Source organism: Miniopterus schreibersii (assembly GCF_964146895.1).
Source record: "Miniopterus schreibersii genome assembly, chromosome: X".
Taxonomy (NCBI): Eukaryota; Metazoa; Chordata; class Mammalia; order Chiroptera; family Miniopteridae; genus Miniopterus; species Miniopterus schreibersii.
The window spans coordinates 88,892,263-88,905,217 of NC_138104.1; the positions used below are offsets into that span (position 1 = coordinate 88,892,263).

At 40.3% G+C, this 12,955-nt stretch overlaps 1 protein-coding gene across 9 annotated transcripts in view; it reads right to left on the minus strand.

Moving 5' to 3' along the window:
• Nucleotides 1-12,955, minus strand: part of GK (glycerol kinase) — a gene marked incomplete at its 3' end in the record, with an annotated part of 61,762 nt that overhangs the window by 27,409 nt on the left and 21,398 nt on the right. For 5 of the 9 annotated variants that reach the window (XM_081126649.1, XM_081126646.1, XM_081126651.1 and 2 more), the window contains exons 5-9: nucleotides 8,016-8,099; nucleotides 4,674-4,750; nucleotides 3,074-3,211; nucleotides 1,212-1,321; nucleotides 481-547 (exon numbers count right to left, since the gene is read on the minus strand). In XM_081126649.1, coding sequence (XP_080982775.1) covers nucleotides 481-547; nucleotides 1,212-1,321; nucleotides 3,074-3,211; nucleotides 4,674-4,750; nucleotides 8,016-8,099 — 476 coding nt within the window. The remainder of the gene's footprint in view (nucleotides 1-480; nucleotides 548-1,211; nucleotides 1,322-3,073; nucleotides 3,212-4,673; nucleotides 4,751-8,015; nucleotides 8,100-12,955) is intronic. The other 4 variants (XM_081126653.1, XM_081126652.1, XM_081126650.1 and 1 more) reach the window with 1 other exon arrangement.

The following is a 12,955-nucleotide window of genomic DNA, read 5'->3' on the forward strand; positions in this document are numbered from 1 at the left end:
TTTTTTGCTAAAACTACTTTTTCTCTGAGTTTCAGTGAAAGCAACAGTAAAAATGTCCATTATGGAACCCAGTTTAATGAGCAATCACATATCAGAAATAGACTCTTTGCTTTCAGTTTTTTTTTACTAGAGTTTTGCTCAGGCTGACAAAGAATGTAATCTAAAACATGGTTTGACCATTAAAAGAGGCTGTATACCAACAGTATTTAAATAAAAAATAAATTTAAAAAGGTTAGATTATCCCAGTAATACTTCAAAAATATAATACTCACAGAAAAGCCAATTAAAGTTTAAAAAATATAAAATGAATTGGTAAGGACTCTACAATTTTTAAGTTATAAAACGATTTAAATACTAAAATCTTATTTTATATACTACCAACATTCACAGAGAAGTCACAAACCTCAAACTATCAAATGTAACACAACTGATTTTTAAATTCTGAACAGTAAAGTTCTTAAAATGAAAATTTGTATTTACCATTAAGCCATAGATCTCAGAAGAACTCCGGACATTTGGAAGAATTTTCATTGGAATTTCAAAAAATCTGAAAACAATAAGATTGTGTATTTAACACTTTGAAATAAATACCTAGAAAATTTACATGCACTTAAAGGTAAAAAAATGTAAATAGCAATTAGTAAATGGATGTACTTGAGTATAAAATTAAATAGTAACAAATAAAGAAAGCAGCAGAACACAGTTGTATGACTAGATATTTAACATTAGAATTTTATACAAACCAATCAATAAAAAATAAAAAGCACACAGAAACCAAAGTACTTTTCTATAGGAACCTAATCTTCCTTGGAGAATAACTGAGGCAATTGCGTAATTTGGCATGTTTATTGTATACGCAACAATAGTCTCTCTTAAAAGATTACACAACAGCCCTGCAGGACGTGGCTCAAAGGTTGAGCTTCGACCTAGGATCTGGGAGATGGAGGTTCGATCCCCGGGCAGCTGATCAATGACTCTCTCACCATTGATGTTTCTGTCTCTCTCTCCCTCTCTCTGAAATCAATAGACATATCTAAAAAAATAAATAAATAAAAAATAATAAAAAAATTACACAGCACAGGCCTGTGTGTCGTAGCTGAAATACCAGCATTTAAAGTTTGGTGCTCCACTGACTTTGGAAAAAAAATACAATTTTGGTCACAAATAGGTAACATATTTGGAAAACTGTTTTTAGGGGAAATACGACTCACTCGCAGAGCTCCTTATCCCATTCCAAAGAATGAATGTTGAAAAGCATCGTCCTGCTTGCGTTCGTTACATCCGTACAGTGGACGCCTCCATTGGTTCCTCCTGTCAAACACTGGACAGAATAAATAGGACATGCGAAATTCGTACTGGTTTGCAATTTAATTTACATTTCGCCAAGGGCCATAATCAGCAGCAGAGCATATAAAGCAGAGCGGCACCTTTCCACTACTTAATTTGCTAGTTTTCAGCAGTGTTCAATAGAAATGCAAAGCGAGCTACATTTGGAATTGAAAATTTTCTAGTAGCTACATTTAAAAAGCATCAAGAAGCAGGTAAAATTAATTCTAATAATACTACATATTTCATTTAACCCAATATATCCAAATATCCTTTCAACATAGAAATGACTAGAGACATTTTACCCTTTTTTGGATACTAACTCTTTGAAATTCAGTGTGTGTTCTACACCCACCACATGCCTCGATTCAGACTAGGCGCATTTCAAGGCTAAGCGGCTACCGTATTAGACAGCACGGCTCTAGTTAACTGATAGCTGAACAAAAAACCAGCCTTGTTTTCACCCTCTAATCTTTGGAAAGTGCAGTGTCTTACTAAATCTGGCAAAGTGGAAAACATTGAAATGTCTGCCTCTTCAGGATCTTCCTCAACCTTGTCTTGCTGTTCTTTTCGGTTTGCTTTGGAATAATTCTCCCTGGGCTGTGCCTGCACTGACCCAAGCTCAATCTTGAAAGCAGAGTTTTAAAATCTCTGATGTTAATGTCCCTAGACTGGAACTGAAAGCACCGATGCCTTCTTCTATAAAAGAAAATTTTTTTAATTACTTAATTTATTATCATCGTTATTACTAATTTTTAGTGCTGCTTTCTTTTATGTGGAAGCAATGAGGTAAGAAAGGAAGAAAAGTGGAGAAAGACATCACAGGGGGCACACAGGGAATGCGCGCCCTTGGGTTCCCTGCAGCTCCCAGCTCCCACATCCTGCCTGACTCTGGTTCCAGGTCACTGTCAAAGTGTCAGAACTAGTTCCACTGCGGCTGACACGTGTGAAAACTGCTGGCCATGACCACAGGGCACGGCCTGCTAACATGGTGTGTGTAAGGTGAGCCTCTGGACCCTGGTTTTCAAGGCCAGCTGTGGGGATCTGGCTGGTAGTAGGGACAATATTCCCTTGAAGCTCCCTGGATGTTGAAAACTGCTGAAGTATTTACAAGTGAAATTCTGTGTCTGGGATTTGCTTTACAGTGATCTGTGGGGAGAAAGAGTGTGTGAGTCTAGTTGAAACAAGATTGGCCATAGTCGATTGCTGTAGCTGTAGCTGGCTCACTGCTGCTTTGGGTATGTTTGAAAATACTTATAATAAAAATGAGACAGAGACAGAGACAGAGAGAGAGCATGTACTTTAAAGACATATCTGGGAAATGTTTGAAATGTTACTTTTACTTATTCATGTCCAGCTTAGGCAAAAAGATTATATATCAGAAATTTCCACTACAATTTTTCATTCTATAGCTTAATTAAATAAGAGACAGCTGTGTACTGTTGAAAGCAAATGATAAAAGTTAGCCCAGGCGTTTTAGCATGATAAATAGTGTTTCTTCTAAGAAATAGCTAGTGGAAAACTTTATGAAAGGCAAGAGAGAAAGACGACCTAAATTACCAATTACTAATTACTGAAATTACTTAAAGATAATACATGAGATGTGGTTTTGGTAATCATACTCCATTTTTACTGAAATAAGGCAAGAAAAATGGAGGCCGAACTCTTAGTAAACAGATAGTAGGCATGGCAGTCCAAAACTGTTCTTTAAAAAATTTCTCCATAAATGCATTCTATTTAAACGTACCCAAATAAGCCATGAATCAATAGTCCCAAAAAGAGCTCGATCTTCTTCAACAGCCTTTTGAACTTTTTTCACGTTGTCAAGAAGCCAACGAAGTTTCACAGCACTGAAGTAAGTGCTAAGTGGGAGGCCTGTTTTGGACTAAAAAGAATTGCAAATTAAATTCATGACAGTTGTAAATAATACAAGACACCAAACAAAAAACCTCCACAAATCACAAAATATTCAGTGGCCCTAAAGGCACGGTATTATGGATAAAAATACCTTACCTATCTCATGGCACAGGAAGGCATGTTCATGAACAAAGATCAGAGGAACACGTTTGCAGTTCAAAGAGCATCCACGTAGCATAGTAAAAAGGAAATCAAATGGCACGATGCCCTGTAATCTAGATTTTTGCGATGACTTGGATTAACCTAGTCCAAAGCTCTGCTTTTTTATTTTATATTCCATGAAAGTGATAAACTACTGACAATCGGAGAGTATATGAAATTATAAACTAATGACCAAAACCAGAAAAGTTTGTTTTAAAACATAGGACTTAACACTACATTCATGTGTATAAAAACAAGTACAATATAAATATATATTGACACACATTCATATTCAAATAATTTAAAATCAATGGAGAATTAAACTTGATTTTTATTGTTGACACTATTACAGATGTCCCCATCCCCCCCCTTTCCCTCTGGCCATCACCACACTGTTGACCGTATCTATGGGTTACGCATATATGTTCTTTGGCGAATTGCCTCGCCTTCTGTTATCCAGTCCCCCCCTCCCCTCCCCGCCGACAGCTATCAGTCAGTTCCATATATCCTGTAATAAATACGATTTGAACACCAGTTTCAAAACCAAGAACCACAAAAAATTGTCCTAAGAGTCCCACTGAAAAATATAAGGGAGATGACAATACCTTGCCTGTTTCAAAAATTCCCTCTCCCTTCATTTATCTGAAGAGGCCTCCAAACCAGGCAATTCTTTATTAGCTGTATTCAGATCAAGAGAGCGGGAGTGTTTAATAAAGAGGTCGATGAAATGGCCCTGGCCGCTGTGGCTCAGCTGGTTGGAGCCTTGTCCAGCGCACCAGAAGGTGGTGGGTTCGAGTCCTGGTCGGGACATGTGTGGGAGGCAATCGATGTTTCTCACACCGATGTTTCTCTCTCACTCCCTTCCTCTTTCTAAAGTCAATAAAGACAGAGGTCAATAAAATGTCTCCTACTTCCTTTCCCTGAATCCCGGGGCCGAAACACTCAAAAGCACCCAGAACTTTCTTTGATGGATAGTAGAAAACAAGAGAAATGGATTTGAAAGTCAGGGTTCAGTGACAAGAAGCACCCCCTGGGGAAGACGGCTGAAACCATGGGGATACTTTATAATCCCCTCCAGCCAACCAACCTTAGGATATTATTCCTCCAAGTAGGGCAAGGAAGACAGAAAAGACTTGAGATGTCCTCAGTTACCTGTGCAGAAACGCTTTACAAATTGTATGACATGACTATTGTGCAATAACATGTAAGGCCTGAATAGTCTTTCCGGTGAAACCTCTGCATTTTTAAACAAGCATTCACATAGTGTTACTTTTGAAGAGTTCTCTTACCTTGACAAAGTTATTATTTCCTGGGATTCTTTTACTAAGATGCTCAACGGTAGACTGGGTTCTTAGATCAAGCCACACTATAGACCAAAATATAACAACATATATATATGAAAAACTTCATTAAAAACAAATCAGATCTTAATGAAATCACTGCCAAGGATAGGAGACTGATTAGTTTCCATAAGCAATTAAAATGCTTTAGCTTTCAAAAGACAGAAATTAGAAAATTAGAAATGAATGGGCATACTGTTAGAGGAGAATAAATTTATGAGGGAGAATTTAAAGTTTTATGCAAAATCACAAACCAAGTTAGGAGAGCAATACAAACCTTACGGTGTTTATTTTGTATCCATTTTAGAGAGAGAGAAAAAAAACCAAAGGTGTTTTGGATATGGATTTTCTAAGCATACATGAATGCAGAGAAAATCTAAATGCTAGCCAGGCTAGTGGCCAGGGCAGAATGCACAGCCCAGAATCACCATACAGTGTATAAAGCACGTATGTTTGAAAACCTGGGAGCAATCTGTTACAAAGTAGAGATCCTGATACTATTATTGAGGGGGAAAACAAGATTCAGTCTCTCATGTATGAAATGCTTATTTACATTAAATTCTTTCAAAGTAGATAAGAACCTGGAATCATTAAAAGAATTATTTCACCATTATTCTCCATGCTGGATTATAAAAAAAAAAACACCTCCATTTTTAACAGATCAACATTATTTTTAACTAAATAATTATTGTCCACTTTCTAATCCCCTAGTAGAAAGTATTTCTGTTCTGCTTCATGAAAGGCTTGAGAAAGAGAAAGCATGAAATGGTACATAGAGCAATTGTGAAAGGTAACCAATAGATCAACCGAGCTTTATTTGCCAGATTTAAGTTTTATACCTAACTTTTATAACTTTTAATGTGTTAGTGGTCACTAGGTATTTTTAGGCACTGACTGCGCTCAAATTACTCCTGAAAAGACTCAGGCCTATTTGAAAAGTCTATTCAAAGGACACCAGGGAAAATTACACAGGCTGGTCCACTATCCTTGTGAATACCAACAGTTATTGTCTAGTTTGGGTCACCATAAGTATACTTCTTCCTCTTCATTTATAAACCAGTAAAATGCTGGTAGTGAATTTAAACCAATTATTTCAAATTACTTAAACTGTCATTTCCCTTGTGCTTGATTTTGACAGTGGCTACTGCACATGAGATTTAAATCAGGAACTTCGGGACACTCTACTGGCTTCCACAGGTGTGAAAAGCCGCAAGAAAAGGCTTGTCACAACCAAGGAAATGGGAGGCAAAGAGGAAGCCCATGGACATGCATGGCCCATAGAGGACATCTGCTGCCCAGCATCCATTAATCTTGCTCCTGGGGCAGTATCTCAAATTCTCCTTAGGTAATCATCCTTCTCAACCTTAGCCATGAGGTGTGCCTGAGATTTGACCCTAGTTACAGCTCCAGTAGCCCGTCCTGACCCCAGTGGTAAATTCAGGAGAGAGCATGTGGTCTAATCAGCCCAACTAGATCCGCGCTCAGTATGCAGGAGTCGTTCTCAGCTCAGATGGCAGCGTGTAGCTGGGGCCTGCTGCCCTCATGAAGAGAGAACTTAATTGGCCATATTCGGAGCCACCCCAGGAAAGAGAGATTTGTGGGGATCCAGGTGGCTGTCTGAGTCTGGAATAAATCAGCACCTGAACTAAGCTACTCTTGGATGGCTGGTTCCATGAACAAAATAATGTCTTTTTTCAAAAATTTCTTTTACTGTAGCTGAGTTTTCTATTACTTGCACCGTGATTGATACAAGCCATTAGCAGCAGCATTGTGGAGTTGGCAAGATGTCCCATGTCCAGGGAACAAGGGCAGTCCACTTTTTACACAGTGGAAGTATTGTATGACTGTGACAAAAGTGGGTTTTCCTCACGAGGCAAGTAGGTATTAATGCTTAACAGGAGTAATTGGGAAAAGTAGAGCAATTTGAGAGAAAAGTTTTAAATCTCTGATAGTTAGAATTAACAAGCACATCTCACCCCTCAGTTTTTCAAACTACAGTGGGGGTTAGGGGTTTAAAAGCAATTTAATGAGTTTTGATGACCTACTTTTAAAAAATGAAATAGGATGGATTAGAATGGAAAATATCAGAGGTCACTGAACTTGGTAAGAAGCCATTGCTCTAGGTCTTTTGTTGAACGACTCAAAACCTTCTAGATCAGCATTCTTCTACATTTTAATGGACATAACAATCACTAAGGAGCTTAAAGATGACCTCATTCCCAGAAATTCTAGGATAATAGGTCTGGGGAGGGGGCCCAGAAATACACCTTTTAAATACACCTCTTTTAAGAAACACTGCTAGACTCCATGGCAGTTGTTCTTACCCAGAAAGCACACCAGAACCACCAGGAAAACTTTGAAATCACACATCTCAGGCCCTACCTTGCAGGATTCTGGTTGCAGGTCTAGGCAAGGAAGGCCTGAGTCTTTCTACTTTAGTTATAAGCATCCCAGGTTCTTCAGTATTATACTAGAACTTGAGGACCTCTTTTCTAGGGCATGTTCTTTAGGATACTGGATTTGTTTCAATCATTTATTAAAAAAACAAAACTAAAGACAAACTGATGATCAGGTAATTTTCCCCGAGTCCCAGTGGCTCTGTTGCTCCTTGAAAAGGACCACTCAAGTAACTGGGCACTTTACTCCTCATTTGAAAGCTTCCAAGTATCCACAGTGGTATCCGCAGAAGTAACCCCTCACCAGAAAGAGTCAAAACACTGGGTGTGAAACCATCAGGCCAAAGTTCTATGTCTTCTGGCTTTGCCACCAAGAAGCTATGTGACTCCAGCAAGTCATGTTACCCTTTGTGGCCTGGATTTCCTGAATAAAAATAAGGCAGTTGAACTACATGCTCTCTAAGGTCCCTCTCCTCCCATTATTCCATGACCACAGAGGACTGGCCTAATATTTACTCTGTTTTTTTACGGTCCACAAGTTTAAGACAATTAGAATACATACAATGAATTAGTAAGACTGCCAAAGAGGGGGGGGAAATGTAAGTGGCTGGTACACTACCAAGCAATTCACAAATGCTCAAAATTAATTCAATTAAGAGCACACAAAAAATTAGAAAACTCATTAAAGAAGCTAAGATGGCAGAATTAGATTTGCAGAGTAAGAGACCAAAAGCCAAAGAGAAGACCCCAAGCTGGAAGACTAAGCCCCTTGTGGAGGTAATTTCTGAGAACAATCAGAAGGAGTGTGAGATCCAGATCCAGCGGCAGTGGTCATTTCCCCCAGCACGTCTGAGTGGGAAGGCCGGGCAGTGAGCAAGAGCCAGTGCACCAATACCTGAGGAAGGGCCAGCAGCTGGAACTGAAGAGCCAGAGGGAACAACGGCAACTGGATCTGAAGGGCCAGGAGAAACTGGAGCAGCTGGAGCATTAGGAGAAATAATGGCAATTCATGCTAGAGATGGCCAGGTTTAAGGTCTGTGTTCCCTTGTTGACCACTTAGGAAATGGGAGCTTACTCACTTGGGCAAGTTCATCACAGTGAACATTGTTTTTTCTACACAATTAAGCGTAGAGAGACATGGAGCAGAAGGGGAACAAAAGCAGTCCAGTCAGTCTCCGGTTCAAGAATGTGTCCATTTGAACAAGGCCAGGTGGAGGCCTGTATTTTGTTCGGGGTGACTCTTCCCTACCTTGCCACATATCTGTGACCTCTTTAGAAAAGTGACTGCGTTGGGCCCTGGCGCTCACCCAAGCACTGAAATGGAAAGGCTGCGTGATGCAGGGAGTGAGCGCACCCACAGGGGACGCTGGAAAGGGTGCTAAGGAAGCGGCCCGGTCTCTGTCGGGGCACCTGCGGGAAGGCGGGAAAGGGCTGCTGCGGGAAGGCGTGGAGGCGAAGGCCAGGGCCACAGAAAGGCACAGCCCGTCCAGAGGGACAGGGAAGAGCGAAGTTCCAAAGTGATCGTTCAAAAAAGACGCTAGGGAGTCCAGAATATCATCCGGCCTGCTTCTGGAAGGCATTTCCCTTGTTTAGACCAAGTAAATTGGATTTCAATGGCTCAGACCACCGAATTAATAGGTTACAAAAACAACCTGGATGATCTGAAACTTTCATTTGTATTAAATAAAGCGACTTCCAGGGTATCTGGTAGATTTTGGTTTGTGCTGCAAAACAAAGTGTTAAGAGTGAAGAGAAATGCAGTTGCCTAAGTGCCCGTGGACCAGGGTTAGTTTAGTGGCGCAGTAACAGCACAGAGGAAAAAAATTAATTTAGAAGACACTTAAGAAATTTGTGTTATTTTCGGTTAGCCATAATAGAAGGGGAAAGTACGTAAGGAAAAAATACACTAGAGATCATCTAAATTATTTTTAGCTGACTAGAAGCCAAGGGAAGTAATGTGTCATCTCTGAGATGGTTTGTTACGAGGAGCCAGTGGCCTGACAAAGGAAGTGAGATGAATGGGAGGCTCCAGGTTATGGGGCACACCCTAGGCAAGGGCTGCTGACAGCTACACAAAGTGTCATCCAGTCTCCCTCACAAGCGACACAACAGTAAACCAGATTTAATTGCCGTGTGTTACCACTGCCAAATGTTAAGCTATTAATTAAGCTGGGCAAGAGGTCATGTGGAAAGAGGAAGAGATTATATTTGATGACTGTCCCTGATGACATTTTCAGAAATCAGGTGGGGGCCAGAGGAAATATGGAGTGGGGGGGGGGAGATGAATTAAAATACATATATGTTTATGCCAAAACATGGGGGCTGAGACCTATTGCAGCTGTTAGGTGTATAAATGCCAAAATGCCAATGACTGGGACGAGTGTGTGGCCCCGGGTAGGCTCTGCATTTCCCCTAAGAACATCTGTCGTGTATAAATCAATCTTTCCATCTGGCATTCCTGGATTAAGAATGCCACCAGCCAGTTCAGAAGAGTGGCCGTGGCCAACACTCACCGAAGCCTCGCAGCTGGCCGCACTGTTATACGCCCTATATGTTAACACATGATCTTCGCTCCCCTCAAGCCTATGAGGGCCACACTTTAAATTGCTCTCCTTTAACTGCCGAGGAGACAGGCGCAGAATGGTAGCAAGTGGAAAAGCCCAGATTCGAACCCAGAGTCGGAATCTAGAATTAAACCTCTATGACATAGGTATAGCCAAGGTGACCTCACAGTCTTAAAGAGAACATAGGGAAATACTGAAGATCGGAGACCTCAAAGTTGAGATCTAATTTGGTTATTTTACTTCACATTTTTTAATTTAAATTTTATTTTTCAATTACAGTTTATATTCAGTATTATTTTAATTCAGTCACTTTAAATGTAAACTGGCCAGAGTTAAAGAAGCCAATCATTGCAAAATACGGCAGTATTTCTTTATCCAGGATTGGGAGACATCAAGCATTCAAAGAACTGTGCCATAAAAGACCCAAAACAATGAAAAGTAAGTAGATTTTGATAAAGCTGGATATTCTACATTTTACAAAAGTAAAGAATCTGCAAAACAATAAAAATAAAATCACACTTTTGTTGTTTAAGGCCAAGTGTACTTAGGAGTTTTAGGTCATTTGTCATCTACGGTTCTTTCATGCCAACACTTTGAAACACAACCTAATCCAGGAAAGATTTAAAAAACCTGAGCTCAAGTTTCTTTCAGATCTCAACAGATGATTACACAGGTTTAATCATTGGCCCAGGGCTAACCAATATGTAAAAATTTAAAAAGGCAAAGAGGATGAGCCATGTTTAAAATTGCGCACTCCACCTAAAAAGTTATGTGTCATAGGGAACTTTAAATGCAACACCTTATGAAAAAATGTTTGCAATACAATTTAAATAAGGAAAATTGTTTCAGAGACAAATGTTTTTGTTGGTGGTTCTCTTTAATACACTGAAGGTCTCATATCAGTGGCTCTTGCCTCCCTGGACATGAGTCCTGACTATGTTCTATCCTAGTTAGACCAGGACATTTCACTGGTGGCATCAGTGAAACGTGCATATGAACACGCTACAGTCATTGATTCCAGCCTTCCCCCACTCGACACTGGAACCACTTGGGTAATTTTGTACTTCTTTATCAGTTTAGTCTGTGGTGTATTTATAAACCCAAACCTTTTCTCAATACTACTTAGATACCGAGGTATGTAGACCGCTAATAAAGTTGGTTTTGGAGGAAAGGGGCTTAGAAAAGTGGCAGAGTGGGGGTGGTGGGAACACTTTGGAAAAGAAAATTGATGAAAATAATGCTGAGAGGGAGAGAGGAAAGTACCAGCCAAGGGTAACTGAGAGGCCTGCTTCAGATCTGGGGCCACAAAGCTCCGGCAATGCACCTGCGAGGTCATAATCGGAAACGGCAGCATCATGGCACAGCGACTGGGAAGCAGGGATGCAAAGCGACACTTCTTTGTTTCAGATACCACACCAGTGTTTACCTTGCTCAGGGGATTAACACACACATTTTAAGACTAAAACTACTAACGGGGGCCATCTGTGCCTCAGTGGGCCCATTTCAACTTTTGCCTATGCTTTGAAATGTATCTGTTATAAAAGATGTCAGTGCACAAACACCTTCATCGCAAGCAAAACCAAATAAATAGCCTTTCTCAGTCTTCAGCTTCTTCAAGTGTATCTCATGTCCACTAAGAGTGCTCTGAAATTCCCCTACTTGAAAATGCCTTTTTACCTTCAGGTTTCAGCACATGTTCAGGTATGGCTTTCTGCATTCACCTTGCCTGGGGATCAAAGTGCTTCTTGATTTTGTGACTTGTTATCTTTCATCTCTTTTCAAAAATTTTTACCATCCCTCTTTCCTTTTCTTCTGGAAATAGGGCCCCCTCTACCCTCATCGGCCCTCATCTATCCAAATTAGAACACAGGCTTTGGGGTTGGAGAATTTCATGTTCAAACTCTAGTTACAAGTATGTTGAACTTCCTCACCTTACTCCATATTTCTCTTAGTTTTTTTCCTATATTTTCTAAACCTTTGTCTCTCTGTGCATCACTCTGGATATTTACCTATATGTCTCTTCTGGTTCACGAATTCATCTTTAGCTCTGCCTAATGTGATGTAAAATTCATCAACTGAGTTTTTAATACGGTTCTAGAATTTCCACTTTTAAATTTCTAAATTTTTTTTGCTAAGGTTATCAAGCTTGTCAATGAATTGCCTGAACATGCTGATTGTGATTATTTTAAAGTCTGATAACTCTAATATCAGGGTTTCCTATGGGTCTGTTTCTAGTGCCACTTGTTTCTGTTGGTTTTTAGCCATGGCTTGTTTTATATGCCCGACTGTTCTTTTACAGAAAGCTAGAAATTGTGTATGAAAACTCTAAAAGGAAGTTACACTAGGAGCGTTAGCAATCTCAGAACATCTGAATCGAACTGCGGTTTAAAATGATCTGAATCTGGGCTTCAGTTCCTGGGGAGGTTGGAATAGTTTCAGTTTACCCTGCTCCTAGGATTGACCCTTCACGGTCCCAATCAAAAGTCTGTGATTTGACCAATTGTCACCCCCATCCTTGGCAGCCCCTGACTCCATCTTTTGCCTTCCTCTCTTCATAACCTCTGAGAGCGCTGCTTGGCCTCTCAGAATCTACAGATACCTCTAGGAAATCACCACCACCAAATGCCAGGCCCACCGCCCTGGCCTGCCTTCCCTCCTAGACATTGGTCCCACCATTCCTCACTGCTTTGGTAGCCTTCTGGTCCTTCAGGTAGCTTCTGTTCTTGTCATTGCTCCACTTCTCTAGCTGTTCTCAGCAGACAGGTGCATTTGAAAGAACCCATTCCACCCGCTTCGGTCCCATTTTGCCCCATGTTACCCAGGGCATGGTTTCCAGGGCCCTCTCTATCTTCATCAGCCCCCATGTATCCAAATTAGGACGCAGGCTTTGGGGTTGGAGAGGTTCATGTTCAAACTGGCTTTACCTCTACTTATAGCTATAGGGCATGTATAGCTTTTCCATAATTAATCTAGAAAACAAGGCTAGTAAAACCTACTTCAGGGTCACTGAGATGAAATAATATGGGTAAAGTGCTTATTGAGCATTATTATCACTGCTAGTCCTATTAAAACCCTTAAATAAGTCACCCTGTGCTCGATTTGGACCCATCTCTTCACTCTTTGGTGAAATAAGTGTATACATTTTCGCCTTCATAGCTTGTTTACATTTTCCTCCAATTCGCTCTTCTCCTAATGTAATTCAATACATTCTTCAAGGCCTAAAGTGAAGTCTAACCTTCCCCAAAGGCATGCCAAAAATTCAAAATCCACA